This window comes from Somniosus microcephalus, chromosome 6 (genome assembly GCF_052327205.1).
Source record: "Somniosus microcephalus isolate GS21.2 chromosome 6, FLI_Smic_1.0, whole genome shotgun sequence".
In the NCBI taxonomy this organism is placed as follows: domain Eukaryota; kingdom Metazoa; phylum Chordata; class Chondrichthyes; order Squaliformes; family Somniosidae; genus Somniosus; species Somniosus microcephalus.
Window position 1 is genome coordinate 191,598,933 of NC_140992.1, and position 19,080 is coordinate 191,618,012.

The 19,080-nt window shown below is 47.3% G+C and overlaps 1 protein-coding gene across 34 annotated transcripts in view; it reads right to left on the reverse strand.

Moving 5' to 3' along the window:
• Nucleotides 1-19,080, reverse strand: part of LOC147116285 (cyclic nucleotide-gated channel beta-1-like) — a 441,619-nt gene that overhangs the window by 390,012 nt on the left and 32,527 nt on the right. For all 34 annotated transcript variants that reach the window (XM_085991081.1, XM_085991080.1, XM_085991082.1 and 31 more), the window contains exons 3-7: nucleotides 18,719-18,773; nucleotides 14,082-14,151; nucleotides 3,327-3,441; nucleotides 2,018-2,042; nucleotides 256-589 (exon numbers count right to left, since the gene is read on the reverse strand). In XM_085991081.1, coding sequence (XP_085847207.1) covers nucleotides 256-589; nucleotides 2,018-2,042; nucleotides 3,327-3,441; nucleotides 14,082-14,151; nucleotides 18,719-18,773 — 599 coding nt within the window. The remainder of the gene's footprint in view (nucleotides 1-255; nucleotides 590-2,017; nucleotides 2,043-3,326; nucleotides 3,442-14,081; nucleotides 14,152-18,718; nucleotides 18,774-19,080) is intronic.

A 19,080-nucleotide genomic window follows, 5' to 3' on the forward strand; every position in this document is an offset into this window, starting at 1 on the left:
GAGCATTACACTGTCTTGCCCAAGACAGAAAAAGTGCATTGAGATGCCAAGGATGATTGCAGTCATCAGTCCCAAGATTCTCGGGCAGTATTTCACAGAAATATTGTTGCCTGGCAAGACAGCCTCTGAGGCTGGTTCCCAGGTGATTAGGAACTTTAGTCATGATAAGTGGGTTATAATGAAAGAAGAATTACATTCCAAACAGTTTGAATTGCCTAAAAATAGAAGTCATTTTCTTGATGACACCCAGCTTACCATTGGTCCGGTGGGGTTTCTGCAACAGGTGGTGGTTGACTTAGTGGTTGAGTGTCTGGAGCTGGAACACACTCTGGAGCTGGAGTTGGGTCTGGAGCTGGAGTTGGGTCTGGAGCTGAAGCTGGAGTTGGAGTTGGAGCTGGAGCTGGAGCTGGAGCTGGAGTTGGAGCTGGGTCTGGAGCTGGAGTTGGGTCTGGAGCTGAAGCTGGAGTTGGAGTTGGAGCTGGAGCTGGAGTTGGAGCTGGAGCTGGAGCTGGGGTTGGGTCTGGAGCTGGGTCTGGAGCTGGGTCTGGAGCTGGAGTTGGGTCTGGAGCTGGTGGAGGTACCTTAGTCTCTGTCAATAAAAATAAAACTACTGAAAAATTCTTAATCTCACAAATGAAGACCCAGCAGTACATGAATTCCTAAAGGTTTATGCAATGGCCATCTTTCCTCATACTGCATATAATTCTAGAAGCTTTCCTGGTAACTCAGATGGTTGAGGCAGTGGGTCACTTGAGCCATACTGACCAGAAAGTTACCAGGTTCAATACACAGTCTGTGCTGAGATAATTGACCGTACTCTGCTCAGCAGTAGGGGTAATACAATTGGTCTCAGCATTGAGTTAGAGAATGGGGAAAAAAAGCAGGGTTTCCCTTTTTTGATTGCCAGCCAGTGGCTTCGGTGGAAAATAAACATGTGTTAATGTTGGGTGAGGGCAGGATCAAGCTCAACTGTGTTGCCCCCACAGTCAAATAGTCTACCAATCTAGGAACACACAGAATTGCTTTGAAAGAAAGACTTGCATTTATATAGCGCCTTTCATGATCACTGGATGTCCCAAAGCGCTTTAAAGCCAATGAAGTACTTTTGAAGTGTAGTCACTGTTGTAATGTAGGAAACACAGCAGCCAATTTGCGCACTGCAAGCTCCCACAAACAACAATGTGATAATGACCAGATAATCTGTTTGTGTTATGTTGATTGAGGGATAAATATTGGCCAGGTCACCTGTGGGGTAGGTACTGAAAGGCAGCCAGTGCCTGTGGAAATGTACCACCGAAGTCACTGCCTTGAATAACAAGATGAGAACATTGTGGAAGGGAAGAAAGACCAGCAAACGACTGTTCATCCACATTCCCCATCTGTTCAAATACACTTAGGCACAATTTCTTCAATCACTGAGTTAAATCCAGCATGGTTTGCTCCAGAAGTAAAGAAAAGGACTTCATTTTGACATTCATTCTCTGCCACTAGATATGGCTGGTCGATTTATAAATACACTTCTGTTGAATGTTTGCAATTCACAAAGTCATCACTGAGAGGATTTAACCAGTCACAGTAATGAGTCATGTAGTGAAAATGTTTATTTTCTCCTTCAGCCCATATGCAACAAATTGAATATTTTCATAAATTAGTAAATATTGCTCAATCCTGAGCAGTTCCCACAAACACTCCCATTGGCCCAACGGGATTTGAACCATTGTAATATGTTTAATATTTGTAAATCTATGAATTAGCAAGGGAAAGTGGATAATGCTATTCTCATCCAACAGTTATCATCAATGTGAGATAGCATGTAATTCAAAGAACATAAAAGCAACGTACAGCTGCTTTCTATCACATTGTGGCCTTTATTCCAAGCATGCAGTCACATTCAGAAATCCATCTGTCCTATTTTTAACATCAACAGTAACTATTGTTTAGGTTTATGATGGTGAAATCAGAGTAAATCAAATGTCTGCTATTGCTCATTTTGGCCTAATTTGTGATAAATATTTACCTTTGCTTGGTTCTTCTTCCTTAATCTGCAACAGTGAATCCACATTTAGATGTCGAGTAAAAAAATAAGAAAATAGACAAGTGTTGGTGACTCAGGGAAATACAAGCAGGGTGGAATATGGACAAAGCCAGATCTGAGGTGGAATTGGAATTCCAATGCACCATGACCTACCTTCATTGTATGAAATTCCAAATACCATTCACCTTCCTATCATATACATTTTCATATAACATTCATCTCCCTAATATATAAAATTTCAACAAACTGGTCATGTTCCTCTTGTATAAAATCCCAATATCCATAAATCTCTTTACTGTATAGAATTCCAGTGAACCATTAACCTCCCCTGTTGTACAAAATTCCAGTGAACCATTCACCTCCCCTGTTGTACAGAATTCCAGTGTACCATTAACCTGTCTCATTGTATACATTTTCAGTTTGCTATTCCACATTCCTATTAAATACCATTCCAATGTAATATTCCCTGGCTCCATTACACAGCATTCCAATGTACCATTCCCTTTCTTTTCCATACAATTCCACTCTGCCATTCTTCTTCCACTCTTTACAGTTCCAATGATAATTCTACTCATTACTGTTAATAATTCTATTGCCTTTATATAGCGCCTTTAATATAGTAAAATGTCCCAAGGTGCTTCACAGGAGCGTTTATCAAACAAAGTTTGACACCGAGCCACATAGGAAATATTAGGCCAGATGACAAAAGCTTGGTCAAAAAGGTAAGTTTTAAGGAGCGTCTTAAACGAGGAGAGGTGGAGAGGTTTAGGGAGGGAATTCCAGAGCTTAGGACCTTGACAGCTGAAGGCACGGTCACCAACGGTGGAGTGATTAAAATTGGGGATGCTCAAGAGGGCAGAATTGGAGGAGCGCAGAGATCTCGAAGGGCTGTGGGGCTGGAGGAGATTACAGAGCTAGGGAGGGGTGAGGCCATGGAGGGATTTGAAAACAAGGATGAGAATTTTAAAATTGAGTTGTTCTTGGACCGGAAGCCAATGTAGGTCAGGGAACACAGGGGTGATGGGTGAACGGGACTTGGTGCGAGTTAGGACACGGAGCAGTGAGCACAGGGGTGATGGGTGAACGGGACTTGGTGCGAGTTAGGATACAGGCAGCAGAGTTTTGGATGAGCTCAAGTTTATGTAGGGTGGAAGATAGGAGGCCAGACTGGATAGCATTGGAATAGTCAAGTCATTATATAGAATGCTTGCGTAAAAACATTAAATATATCGTTCACTTAGAAATGGTTATATAAAGGTGTTTCTGTAATTGTTTAAGTGGAGACAATTACCTCTTTATCCTTCTCAGAATCAGGTGCAGCTCTTGGCAGTTTGGAGCTGTCAATATGGAGTGGAATAAGTCTGCTCAGATTTTGTGCAATCCAGACCAGGACACCACCATCAAAACTGTATAGAAATATTTGAAATAAAATAATGGCAGCAGTCAAAGATATTTTAGTGACCAACAACCAAATCTCTTTTAAAAATATCACTTTCAATCTCATTTCAACCCAAATCACCCAGACCACAGAGACAAATATACCTAAGTAGCACTCATATAAAATAGATTTAAGATCACAGGTGCTAACGGGGGCTGCCCAAAGATACAAGCATGAGGTCAATGAGCCATGCAGGACACCCTAAATTAGTGCAAAAAGGAATCATTGACCTGAGCAGGAACAATCCAACAGAGTGAGAGAGAGAGAATGTGGTCACTGACCCGAGCAGGAACAATCCTACAGAGTGAGAGAGAGAGAATGTGGTCACTGACGCGAGTAAGAACAATCCTACAGAGTGAGAGAGAGAGAATGTGGTCACTGACCCGAGTAGGAACAATCCTACAGAGTGAGAGAGAGAGAATGTGGTCACTGACGCGAGTAAGAATAATCCTACAGAGTGAAAAAGAGAAAATGTGGTCACTGACCCGAATAGGAACAATCCTACAGAGTGAGAGAGAGAGAGAATGTGGTCACTGACCCGAGTAGGAACAATCCTACAGAGTGAGAGAGAGAATGTGGTCACTGACTCGAGTAGGAACAATCCTACAGAGTGAGGGAGAGAATGTGGTCACTGACCCGAGTAGGAACAATCCTACAGAGTGAAAGAGAGAGAATGTGGTCACTGACCCGAGTAGGAACAATCCTACAGAGTAAGAGAGAGAGAATGTGGTCACTGACCCGAGTAGGAACAGTCCTACAGAGTGAGAGAGAGAATGTGGTTATTGACCCGAGTAGGAACAATCCTACAGAGTGAGAGAGAGAGAATGTGGTCACTGACCCGAGTAGGAACAATCCTACAGAGTGAGAGAGAGAATGTGGTCACTGACCCGAGTAGGAACAATCCTACAGAGTGAGAGAGAGAATGTGGTCACTGACCTGAGTAGGAACAATCCTACAGAGTGAGAGAGAGAGAATGTGGTCATTGACCAGAGTAAGAACAATCCTACAGAGTGAGAGAGAGAATGTGGTCACTGACCCGAGTAGGAACAATCCTACAGAGTGAGAGAGAGAATGTGGTCACTGACCCGAGTAGGAACAATCCTACAGAGTGAGAGAGAGGATGTGGGCACTGACCCGAGTAGGAACAATCCTACAGAGTGAGAGAGAGAGAATGTGGTCACTGACCCGAGTAGGAACAATCCTACAGAGTGAGAGAGAGAATGTGGTCACTGACCCGAGTAGGAACAATCCTACAGAGTGAGAGAGAGAATGTGGTCACTGACCTGAGTAGGAACAATCCTACAGAGTGAGAGAGAGAGAATGTGGTCATTGACCCGAGTAAGAACAATCCTACAGAGTGAGAGAGAGAATGTGGTCACTGACCCGAGTAGGAACAATCCTACAGAGTGAGAGAGAGAATGTGGTCACTGACCCGAGTAGGAACAATCCTACAGAGTGAGAGAGAGGATGTGGGCACTGACCTGAGTAGGAACAATCCTACAGAGTGAGAGAGAGAATGTGGTTATTGACCCGAGTAGGAACAATCCTACAGAGTGAGAGAGAGAGAATGTGGTCACTGACCCGAGTAGGAACAATCCTACAGAGTGAGAGAGAGAATGTGGTCACTGACCCGAGTAGGAACAATCCTACAGAGTGAGAGAGAGAATGTGGTCACTGACCTGAGTAGGAACAATCCTACAGAGTGAGAGAGAGAGAATGTGGTCATTGACCCGAGTAAGAACAATCCTACAGAGTGAGAGAGAGAATGTGGTCACTGACCCGAGTAGGAACAATCCTACAGAGTGAGAGAGAGAGAATGTGGTCACTGACCCGAGTAGGAACAATCCTACAGAGTGAGAGAAAGAATGTGGTCACTGACCCGAGTAGGAACAATGCTACAGAGTGAGAGAGAGGATGTGGTCACTGACCCGAGTAGGAACAATCCTACAGAGTGAGAGAGAGAGAATGTGGTCACTGACCCGAGTAGGAACAATGCTACAGAGTGAGAGAGACAGAATGTGGTCACTGACCTGAGCAGGAACAATCCTACAGAGTGAGAGAGAGAGAATGTGGTCACTGACCCGAGTAGGAACAATCCTACAGAGTGAAAGAGAGAATGTGGTCACTGACCTGAGTAGGAACAATCCTACAGAGTGAGAGAGAGAGAATGTGGTCATTGACCCGAGTAAGAACAATCCTACAGAGTGAGAGAGAGAATGTGGTCACTGACCCGAGTAGGAACAATCCTACAGAGTGAGAGAGAGAGAATGTGGTCACTGACCCGAGTAGGAACAATCCTACAGAGTGAGAGAAAGAATGTGGTCACTGACCCGAGTAGGAACAATGCTACAGAGTGAGAGAGAGGATGTGGTCACTGACCCGAGTAGGAACAATCCTACAGAGTGAGAGAAAGAATGTGGTCACTGACCCGAGTAGGAACAATGCTACAGAGTGAGAGAGACAGAATGTGGTCACTGACCTGAGCAGGAACAATCCTACAGAGTGAGAGAGAGAGAATGTGGTCACTGACCCGAGTAGGAACAATCCTACAGAGTGAAAGAGAGAGAATGTGGTCACTGACCCGAGTAGGAACAATCCTACAGAGTGAGAGAGAGAATGTGGTCACTGACCCGAGTAGGAACAATCCTACAAAGTGAGAGAGAGAGAATGTGGTCACTGACCCGAGCAGGAACAATCCTACAGAGTGAGAGAGAGAGAATGTGGTCACTGAACCGAGTAGGAACAATCCTACATTGTGAGAGAGAGAGAGAATGTGGTCACTGACCCGAGTAGGAACAATCCTACAGAGTAAGAGAGAGAGAATGTGGTCACTGACCCGAGTAGGAACAATCCTACAGAGTGAGAGAGAGAATGTGGTCACTGACCCGAGTAGGAACAATCCTACAGAGTGAGAGAGAGAATGTGGTCACTGACCCGAGTAGGAACAATCCTACAGAATGAGAGAGAGAATGTGGTCACTGACCCGATAGGAACAATCCTACAGAGTGAGAGAGAGAGAATGTGGGCACTGACCCGAGTAGGAACAATCCTACAGAGTGAGAGAGAGAGAATGTGGTCACTGACCCGAGTAGGAACAATCCTACAGAGTTAGAGAGAGAATGTGGTCACTGACCTGAGTAAGAACAATCCTACAGAGTGAGAGAGAGAGAATGTGCTCACTGACCCGAGTAGGAACAATCCTACATTGTGAGAGAGAGAGAATGTGGTCACTGACCCGAGTAGGAACAATCCTACAGAGTGAGAGAGAGAATGTGGTCACTGACCCGAGTCGGAACAATCCTACAGAGTGAGAGAGAGAGAATGTGGTCACTGACCCGAGTAAGAACAATCCTACAGAGTGAGAGAGACAGAATGTGGTCACTGACCCGAGTAGGAACAATCCTACAGAGTGCGAGAGAGAATGTGGTCACTGACCAGATTAGGAACAATCCTACAGAGTGAGAGAGAGAATGTGGTCACTGACCCGAGTAAGAACAATCCTACAGAGTGTGAGAGGGAGAATGTGGTCACTGACCCGAGTCAGAACAATCCTACAGATTTGGAGAGAGAGAATGTGGTCACTGACTCGATAGGAACAATCCTACAGAGTGAGAGAGAGAGAATGTGGTCACTGACCCGAGTAAGAACAATCCTACAGAGTGAGAGAGACAGAATGTGGTCACTGACCCGAGTAGGAACAATCCTACAGAGTGAGAGAGAGAGAATGTGGTCACTGACCCGAGTAAGAACAATCCTACAGAGTGAGAGAGAGAATGTGGTCACTGACCCGAGTAGGAACAATCCTACAGAGTGAGAGAGAGAGAATGTGGTCACTGACCCGAGTAGGAACAATCCTACAGAGTGAGAGAGAGAATGTGGTCACTGACCCAAGTAGGAACAATCCTACAGAGTGAGAGAGAGAGAATGTGGTCACTGACCCGAGTAGGAACAATCCTACAGAGTGAGAGAGAGAGAATGTGGTCACTGACCCGAGTAGGAACAATCCTACAGAGTGAGAGACAGAATGTGGTCATTGACCCGAGTAGGAACAATCCTACAGAGTGGGAGAGAGAATGTGGTCACTGACCCGAGTAGGAACAATCCTACAGAGTGAGAGAGAGAATGTGGTCACTGACCCGAGTAGGAACAATCCTACAGAGTGAGAGAGAGAGAATGTGGTAACTGACCCGAGTAGGAACAATCCTACAGAGTGAGAGAGAGAGAATGTCGTCACTGACCCGAGTAGGAACAATCCTATAGAGTGAGAGAGAGAATGTGGTCACTGACCCGAGTAGGAACAATCCTACAGAGTGAGAGAGAGAATGTGGTCACTGACCCGAGTAGGAACAATCCTACAGAGTGAGAGAGAGAGAATGTGGTCACTGACCAGAGTATGAACAAACCTGCAGAGTGAGAGAGAGAGAAAGTGGTCACTGACCCGAGTAAGAACAATCCTACAGATTTGGAGAGAGAGAATGTGGTCACTGACCCGATAGGAACAATACTACAGAGTGAGAGAGAGAGAATGTGGTCACTGGCCGGAGCAATAACAACCCTACAGAGTGAGAGAGAGAATGTGGACACTGACCCGACAGGAACAATCCTACAGAGTGAGAGAGAGAGAATGTGGTCACTGACCCGAGTAGGAACAATCCTACAGAGTGAGAGAGAGAATGTGGTCACTGACCCGAGTACGAACAATCCTACAGAGCTGGAGAGAGAGAAAGTGGTCACTGACCCGAGTAGGAACAATCCTACAGAGTTGGAGAGAGAGAATGCGCTCACTGACCCGAGTAGGTACAATCCTACAGAGTGAGAGAGAGAGAATGTGGTCACTGACCCAAGTAGGAACAATCCTACAGAGTTGGAGAGAGAGAATGCGCTCACTGACCCGAGTAGGTACAATCCTACAGAGTGAGAGAGAGAATGTGGTCACTGACCCGAGTAAGAATAATCATACAGATTGAGAGAGAGAGAATGTGGTCATTGACCCGAGTAGGAACAATCCTACAGAGTTGGAGAGAGAGAATGCGCTCACTGACCCGAGTTGGAACAATCCTACAGAGTGAGAGAGAGAATGTGGTCACTGACCCGAGTTGGAACAATCCTACAGAGTGAGAGAGAGAGAATGTGGTCATTGACCCGAGTAGGAACAATCCTACAGAGTGAGAGAGAGAATGTGGTCACTGACCCGAGTAGGAACAATCCTACAGAGTGAGAGAGAGAATGTGGTCACTGACCCGAGTAGGAACAATCCTACAGAGTGAGAGAGAGAATGTGGTCACTGACCCGAGTAGGAACAATCCTACAGAGTGAGAGAGAGAATGTGGTCACTGACCTGAGTAGGAAAAATCCTACAGAGTGAGAGAGAGAATGTGGTCACTGACCTGAGTAGGAAAAATCCTACAGAGTGAGAGAGAGAATGTGGTCACTGACCCGAGTAGGAAAAATCCTACAGAGTGAGAGAGAGAGAATGTGGTCACTGACCCGAGTAAGAACAATCCTACAGAGTGAGAGAGAGAATGTGGTCACTGACCTGAGTAGGAACAATCCTACAGAGTGAGAGAGAGAGAATGTGGTCACTGACCTGAGTAGGAACAATCCTACAGAGTGAGAGAGAGAGAATGTGGTCACTGACCTGAGTAGGAACAATCCTACAGAGTGAGAGAGAGAATGTGGTCACTGACCTGAGTAGGAACAATCCTACAGAGTGAGAGAGAGAATGTGGTCACTGACCCGAGTAGGAACAATCCTACAGAGTGAGAGAGAGAGAATGTGGTCACTGACCTGAGTAGGAAAAATCCTACAGAGTGAGAGAGAGAATGTGGTCACTGACCCGAGTAAGAACAATCCTACAGAGTGAGAGAGAGAACGTGGTCACTGACCCGAGTAGGAACAATCCTACAGAGTGAGAGAGAGAGAATGTGGTCACTGACCTGAGTAGGAAAAATCCTACAGAGTGAGAGAGAGAATGTGGTCACTGACCCGAGTAAGAACAATCCTACAGAGTGAGAGAGAGAACGTGGTCACTGACCCGAGTAGGAACAATCCTACAGAGTTGGAGAGAGAGAATGTGGTCACTGACCTGAGTAGGAACAATCCTACAGAGTGAGAGAGAGAGAATGTGGTCACTGACCCAAGTAGGAACAATCCTACAGAGTTGGAGAGAGAGAATGCGCTCACTGACCCGAGTAGGTACAATCCTACAGAGTTAGAGAGAGAATGTGGTCACTGACCCGAGTAAGAATAATCCTACAGAGTGAGAGAGAGAGAATGTGGTCATTGACCCGAGTAGGAACAATCCTACAGAGTTGGAGAGAGAGAATGTGGTCACTGACCCGAGTAGGAACAATCCTACAGAGTTGGAGAGAGAGAATGCGCTCACTGACCCGAGTAGGAACAATCCTACAGAGTGAGAGAGAGAATGTGGTCACTGACCCGAGTAAGAACAATCCTACAGAGTGAGAGAGAGAGAATGTGGTCACTTACCCGAGTAGGAACAATTCTACAGAGTGAGAGAGAGAATGTGGTCACTGACCAGAGTAGGAACAATCCTACAGAGTGAGAGAGAGAGAATGTGGTCACTGACCCGAGTAGGAACAATCCTACAGAGTGAGAGAGAGAGAATGTGGTCACCGACCCGAGTAGGAACAATCCTACAGAGTGAGAGAGAGAATGTGGTCACTGACCCGACAGGAACAATCCTACAGAGTGAGAGAGAGAATGTGGTCACCGACCCGAGTAGGAACAATCCTACCGAGTGAGAGAGAGAGAGAATGTTGTCACTGACCCGAGTAGGAACAATCCTTCAGTGTGAGAGAGAGTGAATGGGGTTGATTTTAACTGAGCCGTGAGGTGGGCTTTGAGGCGTGCGTGGAGTTGAAATTGCTAAAACTGGCGGGCGGGACCCCCCTCACCTGCCTGGTTCCCGACCCCGAGCCATTTTAAACCAGGCGTGTCTGATGGTCCCGAAGCAGTCCCGCCTCCAACAGGCCGGACTGGTCTTTAAGGCCCTTAATCAGCAATAATTGGCCTTTTTAATGCCATTTAAACAGGCCGTTGCATTTTTAACACTTTTCCCACGTAAAACACGCCTGGTGGGGATAATGCCTGTGAAACCTGACGTGAGCATTATTGGCTTGCTGACTATCAGCTGCAGGTCAATCATTAAAGAGATTTGATCAGTCATCATTTACAGGTGGCAGGACTTTGTTTTTTCAGCCCTGGGGCAACTTTTACCAGGCTTAGCCACACCTGTGGAAGGTTGGAGCCTCACACACATTTCCACTGTGAACTCCTGGGAAACCCTCTCGCCACCCTCACTCAGCGCTTCCTCAGCGGAGGCATATGCCAGAAGCATGGGAGCCATTTTTCTCCTTCCCTTCTTGGCAGTAGAGGAGCTCGAGCACCAGGTGTGGCAGCAGCAGAACCAGGAACAACAGCAGCCCCAGCAACAGCAGCAGCAGCAGGAGTGACAGGCTGCTGCTCACCCACCTGAGGCAGCACAGGCCGGAAGGGGACAGCGCATGGAAGCCCGTCGGCGCAGGAGATATCCCCCAAACAGCTGTCTACAGGCACAGGGTGAGCTACCTCAACATAACTGAGCAGTAGTGCCAAAGGCGGCTCCGACTTTCAAGACAGGTAGTGACTGACATCTGCGCAATGATACAGCAAGACCTGCTGCCCAGAGGACCAGGTGGACACTCCTTACCAGTGGCCATCAAAGTCACCACCGCACTCAACTTTTTTGCCTCAGGCTCATTCTAGGGATCATCAGCAGACATCAGCGGCACCTCCCAGTCGGCCGCACACACTTGCATCATGCAGGTAACCGATGCCCTCTTTGCCCTCGTGCACAATTACATCCATTTCACCAGGGATCGCTCAAATGTGACGGCGCGAGCGGTTGGATTAGCTCATCTGGCAGACTTTCCAAGGGTGCAGGGCATCATTGACTGCACATCTGTGGCCCTTAGGGCACCCCATCGCAATCCAGGTATTTTTGTCAACCACAAGGGCTTCCACTCCCTTAACATTCAGCTGGTGTGTGACCACAAGAAGGAAATTTTGCATGTTTGTGCCAAGTACCCTGGCAGTTGCCATGACTCCTTCATACTGCGCCAGTCTAGTGTGCCTCCGCTATTCAGGCCACCAGACCAACTTAACGGATGGCTATTTGGAGACAAGGGCTATCCCCTGAGGACTTGGCTAATGACGCCGTTGAGGAGGCCAGCCAACGAAGCTGAGGAGCGCTACAACTCCAGCCACATGTCCACCAGATCCATAATTGAGCAAACCATCGGCTTGCTGAAGATGCACTTCAGATGCCTGGATAGATCAGGTGGAGCCCTACAGTACTCAGCAGCCAGGGTCTCCAGAATCGTCGTGGTTTGCTGTGCACTTCACAACATGGCACAGCGTCGTGGCTTGCAGATTCCAGTGGACCAAGTGGCTCCTCACGTACCCTCCTCAGCTGATGATGAGGAGGAGGAGGAGGAGGAGGAGGGCAAGAACGAGCATCCTGCAGAGGCCCATCAACCAGCGGCAACATTATGCGAGAACATTGCTGCCCGGGATGCAAGGAACGCACTCATCCAGGCCAGATTTGCTTAGCCTAGTAAATCAAACTCTTTTGCCTCGCAGCTTCTTAACTGAGCATCGACAATGGCCAAACCCTGCAGATTCCTAGCTATTTGACCAGCATCCTGACAACTGCAAGTAATCCTAAGCCCTCAATGTGAAAGCCCCATTCGCGAAATGACACACGCCAGAACTGCAAGAGTTGCCATCAGAATTTTTATGCACAAGAACCAACTGATGGCATTTTTACAATATACACAACATTTCACCCAAGTGACTATCCTTGTGACTGCTTGTGCTTTATTTTCCTCTTACGCGTGCTCCTACGTAGTGGTTCCCCTGTGGCTTCAGCAGATGTGGAGGCCCCTTGCTCACTTTCCTGCTGCTCCTGTCTCGACACCTTTGGCGGGTGTCCTCTGGGGTGGTGAGCCTGCGAGGGCTTGTCAGCAGCCTGCTGCTCCTGCGGCTGTGCAGGGGTTGAGACATCTATCTCACTTGGGTGTGGACTCTGGCGGGGCTCTGACTGAGGGCTCTGCAGTGGCATGGAAGTGTGAGCGCTTGGAGAGGAACCCCCACTTCCTTGAGGCCTGCCACCAACCTCCCTCTCATGGGTCAGCTCCCCCTCCACGCCTGCAAGTGGGTGGAGAGCTCCTTGCTGCACATCAGGGGGGCCATGGGGACCCGTATCTGCACTGGCAGTCCTACTCAGAAGGATTTCAATGAAGCTTTGGTTTCTCTGTTCAATAGATGCCCATCGCTCCTCAAGAGATGTCATTCTATTCTGAACACTCACCATGTTTTCCATACCCTGGCGACTAACCTCCTCCATGGCCGTTGCCCTCCTCTCCTCTACCATAGCCAGCCTTACCACGGAGGCAGCAATCATTTCCACGTAGGTAGCCATCCTTTCCCTGTTCATGCGTTCATGCGCCACTGACTCCACAAAGGCTCTGCTCATGTTCGCTATGGACTCCTCCATTCGCTCCACAATCGCAGCAACCCTGGAGACAAAACCTGCCAGAGGCTCCTGCCTCTGTGCATGGAGTTCCATCACCTCTGATCTTATGGTTGGACCCAGAGGCAGAGGGTCGACATGCAGCTGAGTCGAGCTGGCAGAGTCCTGCGCCCTCCGACGAGGACTCTCCGCTGCTGTCCCTGTCTCCACAATCTGCTGATGCTCACTTGTGAGCTGTGAGACACCAGGTGACAACACTACTCTATGTCCTGAAGGTCCCCCCGAGGTGTGAGTGTCTGCGCTGGTGCTGGGTGCGCTTATTTCTGCTGACGCTGTGCCCTCAGAGGTTGCAGATTCCTCTGAGGAGTCTGGAATCTCAGGCTCTTCCTCCTGCACACTGGGGACGGGGGCTCTCGATGGTCCTGTGGGGGAGTCAAGGAACAATCCTACAGAGAGAGAGAGAGAGAATGTGGTCACTGACCCGAGTAGAAACAATCCTACAGAGTGAGAGAGAGAGAATGTGGTCTCTGACCCGAGCAGGAACAATCCTACAGAGTGAGAGAGAGAATGTGGTCACTGACCCGAGCAGGAACAATCCTACAGAGTGAGAGAGAGAATGTGGTCACTGACCCGAGCAGGAACAATCCTACAGAGTGAGAGAGAGAATGTGGTCACTGACCCGAGCAGGAACAATCCTACAGAGTGAGAGAGAGAATGTAGTCACTGACCCGAGTAGGAAGATTGAGAGCATGAACAACAGGGTCACTGGTCATGCCAGGTTCAAACAGCATACAGCAGACAGAGTCTGTCTTAAATTGTACTAAGTATAAACAACACATGATTCCGAGACAGGAACACTTGGCCGTATGAGGTGTGTTACTGCCACAGAGTACAAGGCTGTGAAAAGTGATGATCTAGAGCCAGAACTCAACATCTTCTATCAGTTGTCTGAACCTCTTGGGACCTTGTTCGGTCTAAAATGCATCCTGGAGAAAACATTAAAAAACAGTAATATTTTACACATAAAATCCCCTGTCTCAAATCTGTTGGCATGTCAAAGTTGTGACTAGTACCTGGTCACTGCACTGGACACTGGAATCTGGCCAGGTTCAGGCTGTGTTTCTGCTCTGTCAGAACCACGACCTGCAATAAAAACACGTCATATTAGATTAGGATGAGAACAGGTTTGTCCTTTGGTCTGTCTCTAATTCTCTGTGCAATAGGTACTCTGCAAGGTTGTCCTTACGAGTGATACAAAAAAGCATGTTATTAAAAAAAGCCAAGATACACAAAATGATCCCTGTCGCCAGCTATAACTCCATCATTTGCAACTGTTATCTGTGCAGGAATCATCTTTCTTCAAGTAGAAAGCATGGAACAACAGAATAGTATTTAGCCCATCAAGCCCATTCCAACACCAGCACCCACCCTGCACAATTTGAATTGTTTTTCTGCCAATTTGACTCCAGATCACACGCTAAAGAAGAAAATCAAGTATAAGTTTCTATAGTTAACTTACGGTTCTCCCATCACATTGCTGATGGATTGTTGGCGGAATTGAGAAAAATCACTAAATAAAAATTGTGGCCACTTTCTGCGATGGGGGATTCTGCCAACATGTTTAATTAAACAGAAGGAGTCGTTGGTTAATGAAATGGGGTTGGTGAGAAAAAAGATTACATTAAACAGAACTGCTCATAATTTGACAGTAATAGGCTTGGGCATTTAATGCAGTCTAAATATGTCAATTTATTAATTGAATAAAAATAGCAACTGTCGATTTCAAGAAGATTGCCATGAATTTATGAATTAAATAAAAAGAAATAAAACACAGTTGCTCCAAAACTAATCAAACAAAAGAACGGGAGATTTAATCAAAATGATTGCAATAAAATTTATTAATGAAATATATAAAATGAACAAAACTGTATTAATGAAACAAAAAGAGTGGTTATTATTACATTAAATATGGAGGTACCAAAAATGTTTAATTAATATTTGTTTAATTAATATTTGAGCTGTGGTGGGTGGGAATATTTTAAAATTAATATTCTACATTTTTTGTCACTGTGCGCTCTCTACCCTGTGCTCCCCAACAGCTATCTTCCCCCTTTGCTCACTAACATCCCCCTCACCATCAGTTCCTAATACGTCCCCCTCTTGCCTGCTGATATGCTGCCCTGAGCCTAGTAATCTTTATTGCTTCGAGGTGGCCAGCAAAGATCAGGGCAATTGAAAAATGGAGCAAGCCCCAAACTTTAGAGGAGCAAAACTGAGCAACTAGGGAGCGGTGGAGCAAGGTGATTGTCGTGATTGAAAGCACTCAGCTGGAGGTGAGGCCTGAGTGGCCAAAAGTGTGGAGAGAAGTGGCCACTGGACATGAATCAGAAGATGATGGGGGATACAGGGCTACAGAGTACTAGAGCATCAGACAGCGGGACAAAGCACTGGTGAGGCGAGAAGCTTAGAAAGAGTTCATGACCAGGGAACAGAGAGAGGAATGTAGAACAGAGTCACGAGGGGAAGGCGGAGCACAGTTTCCAGTGTGAACCTCACTAAGGGCTGAATTTTGCCAGTGCTCAGAGGGTGGGTTTGGAGGCGGGTCCAGTGTCAAAATAGCAAAGATTGACAGTGGGTAAGAACGCCGCTGTAAACCCGCCTCCATGCGAGTCTCCCAGGTGTCGGGTCTGTCTGCACAAAACAGACCAAGCGGCGAGGGAGACAATTTAAATCACTAAATGGCTTGTTAACAGCCAATTTAATGCTATTTTGAGCCGACCTTCTAATTTTACATGCTCCCCCATGGGTAACCCATTGCTTGGGGAACACAACTGCTCACCCTGCCGTGAGTTGAGTCTACTTTGATTTATCTGATTACCTGACAGCTGCAGAAGTGGTATAAAGGATACCATGTTGCAGCTGTTCCGTTTCAGAGCTCAGAAACTGTTGGTTACTGCATTTGTAAGGCATATAGGGGAAAAAATTAGGTTGATTTGTGCCTCTTGTTAGTGCCCCCGGAGGGCGCAAATCCCCTAGTGCCCGGGCACAGTGCCGCTAATGCCTCCCGCGAAATTCAGCGGGAGGTTAGTGGCGGCGGTAGCTGGTAGCACCGCTGCACTGCCGGCAATGACGCTATCACCGTGTGCAGCGCCCCACTCGCGCCCCGGCCGCAAACTTCGCTTGCGCCCCCGACCTATCACCGGACTATATGTCCGGCAGGGTCAGGGGGGTGTTTTTGCAGCGGTGGCAGCGGTAGTAAAGGGGCCAGGTGTCGGGCGGCCATTTTTTTGGGGTCGACTGCCAGCACCTGCTCCCTTCCCCTTTTTTCCTCAGGGTGCCGGCTGCGATCGCTCAGCCCAGCACTCCTCTTGAGTGTCAGGCTCTTTTCATGGCGCCCCGCCCCCTGGTGGTCTAGCAGGGCCCCGGTGCGCGCAGCGCTAGGCCCCTCCCCTTTAATCAGGGGAGGAGGCCTGCAATGATGTGGTGCTACATGCCGACGCCCAAAGTGCTGTTGCACGTAGCGCTGCGACATTCCGTTATAGTGCCCCAAGAAGGAGTTGAAGCGCTTCCAGTAACACTCCACCTCCTGCTTGGGGCGCTGCAACTGAATTTCCGATGGAGGGGCGCTAATTTTTCGGGGCGCTAAAATCAGTGGCCCAAAAGGGGTGACACCCAATTTTTCCCCCATAGAGCTTTCTGTAGCTTGTAAGTGTTTGGAATAAACTCTTTATCCAGTGGCACCTCCTTGGAGCAAGCTCTCTCACCATTGACAGATCGCTTCTGTCATCTCAACTTCACCTGCCATCTATTCCAGCAACATCGGTGCCCTTGAAAAAATCTTACCTTGGTCCTCTGAATTCCTATACGATCAGCCCCAACACCAACATCACCAGGCACACCAACATCACCAACAACACCACCAACCTTCTCCACAATTAACTGATGCTGCACAGGACACGGGGCATCAGCACCCGACCACATTGCTACCTGGGAGGCCAGCGATGGCATCACCATGGCCAGATTTACTTCTCTTGATGCTGTACACCCTGGCTGCCACATGATGCACCAGGTTGGCACCACCCCACACCAGCACCATAAAGCATCCCTATAATGTCCAAGCCATTCCTTTCACACTCATCACAATAGGTGGGGAGGGAAGAGGGTGGGGTGGTAGTTGTGCCTCAACTTTCACTGGAATTCACTAAGACACTTCTCAAGGTGAGCACAGATCTGTCCAATAAAGTGAAGTGTTGAAAATATAGATTTCAATGTTTGACAACACATTACCAGAAACTTCACATGAACATTGGCTAAACCATTCAAGTGCCTACCCTTGTGTGTTGTTAGTTGGTATGCTTGAAGTAGGACAAGGTTGAGTGTGAGGGGTGGCTAGTGAGATGGGGAAGTGATAATGTAGATAGAGAGGGATGGGTGGAGGTGCAAGGTAAGTTGGTGTGAGTAAAGATGTGCAGGAGTAGGGTAGGGAAGACATAGTGATGTAGATATGATGAGTGGCACAGCAGGATGAGGTTGAGTGTGGCTTGGCAGTAACATTTCGTGGTCTGCTCAGATCATTGAAAGGCTTGCGCCACTGCAGCCTGGTCCTCCTGCTTTTGCCCTCCTGTGCAATGTGCAACCAGTCTGCATTGATCTCCTGGGGAGGTCTCTTCCGCCCACGGGAAGGGAAGAGAGCCTCCCTGCGTGCTGTGACTCCCTCCATATGCTTATGGAGGGAGTCATGCGAGAGCCTAGGTGCAGCTGTCCACCTTTGTGCAGTGCTTGTCAGTGTTTGTTGCAGAACACTGACAGAACACTGACAGAACAACTGTCATAATGAATGCGGACATGGCCCCTTTAAGGAAACCGGCTGACGACGCGTCATCAAATGACGTCATCAGACCTGCTTCCTTTTAATCGGTCGGGAAACACGCAGGGCGGGCTTAACAAGCCCAATCTACGTAAAATCGCTTGGAGAGAGTGGGCTGGAGCCGGGAGCAGGTCCCACCACCTACCTCTCCCGCTGCGATCCCGCCTCCGCTGGCGAAATCGCGGCCTAAGAGTGGGAAGGATAGAACTGGAGCAGAGCCTGGTGCGGGATTCTTGGTACTCTTTCAGCATGGTGGAGGTGTGGAGGGGGGGGGTGGGGGGGCAGGGGGGAAGTGGTTATTCAGTGACCTAAGGCAGGTTGTGAGACTCAATGAAGTACCGCATCACAGTGATATTTCCACTTCACTATTGGGTGTGTGGGGAATACAGCTGGTATAGATGTGTTTCTAATCGTGATGTGTTCACTTTCTAAACCTTAGATCCTTCATTTTCAATAACACTTCAACACAAATGTGCTGTGATCAGCAGCATTACTGAATACGATCGGCAATATGAAGAATCAGGAATAAGTAAATAACGGGCCCAGAAGAAAGATTTTTAATTAAATGTGTTCACCTTTAATTTCATCACGAAAACAACAGGAGTGCAATGGACAACATTTAGTTTGGAAATAAATAAGGTGCACGCATAGAGGATTACACTTACTGCTGTGATGGGGGAGTTCGGGCTCTGTACTGTGGCTGTCATGTAACGTTAGATGCGCTCCACTGTACATAATGGGTCACATAATCTGTGTCTCATAGCATCACTTAAAGATGCAGTATCAATAGGATGCTGCAGCCATTCACTGTTTTTAATATACAGTAAATATACTTAAACTCGCCTGTTTCATTTTTAGATGCTGAAGCTTGTTCTTTACTTTCAACTTTCACCGTTTTCTATGTTGGAAATAAAAACAGAAGACTGGTTAGGAAAGTGAGAATTGAATTCTAAAACAATCGTTGGCTGTTATTTTAAGACCTAATTACTAAATCAACATTATGAACACTTTATAAAAACTGCAAAAAAATAGACATTGCAATACAAGAGAGAGTTAAAAAAAAAAATAAGGAATACAGGCATTCTTCAATTCTAACTGAGGAGGTGGCCAGCACGCCCCCAATCCCAGCAGAAGTGGTAGACTAGACAACATTCAATCCCAGCTGAAAATAGTTTATATAATTTGTAATCTCATCTGAATTCAGT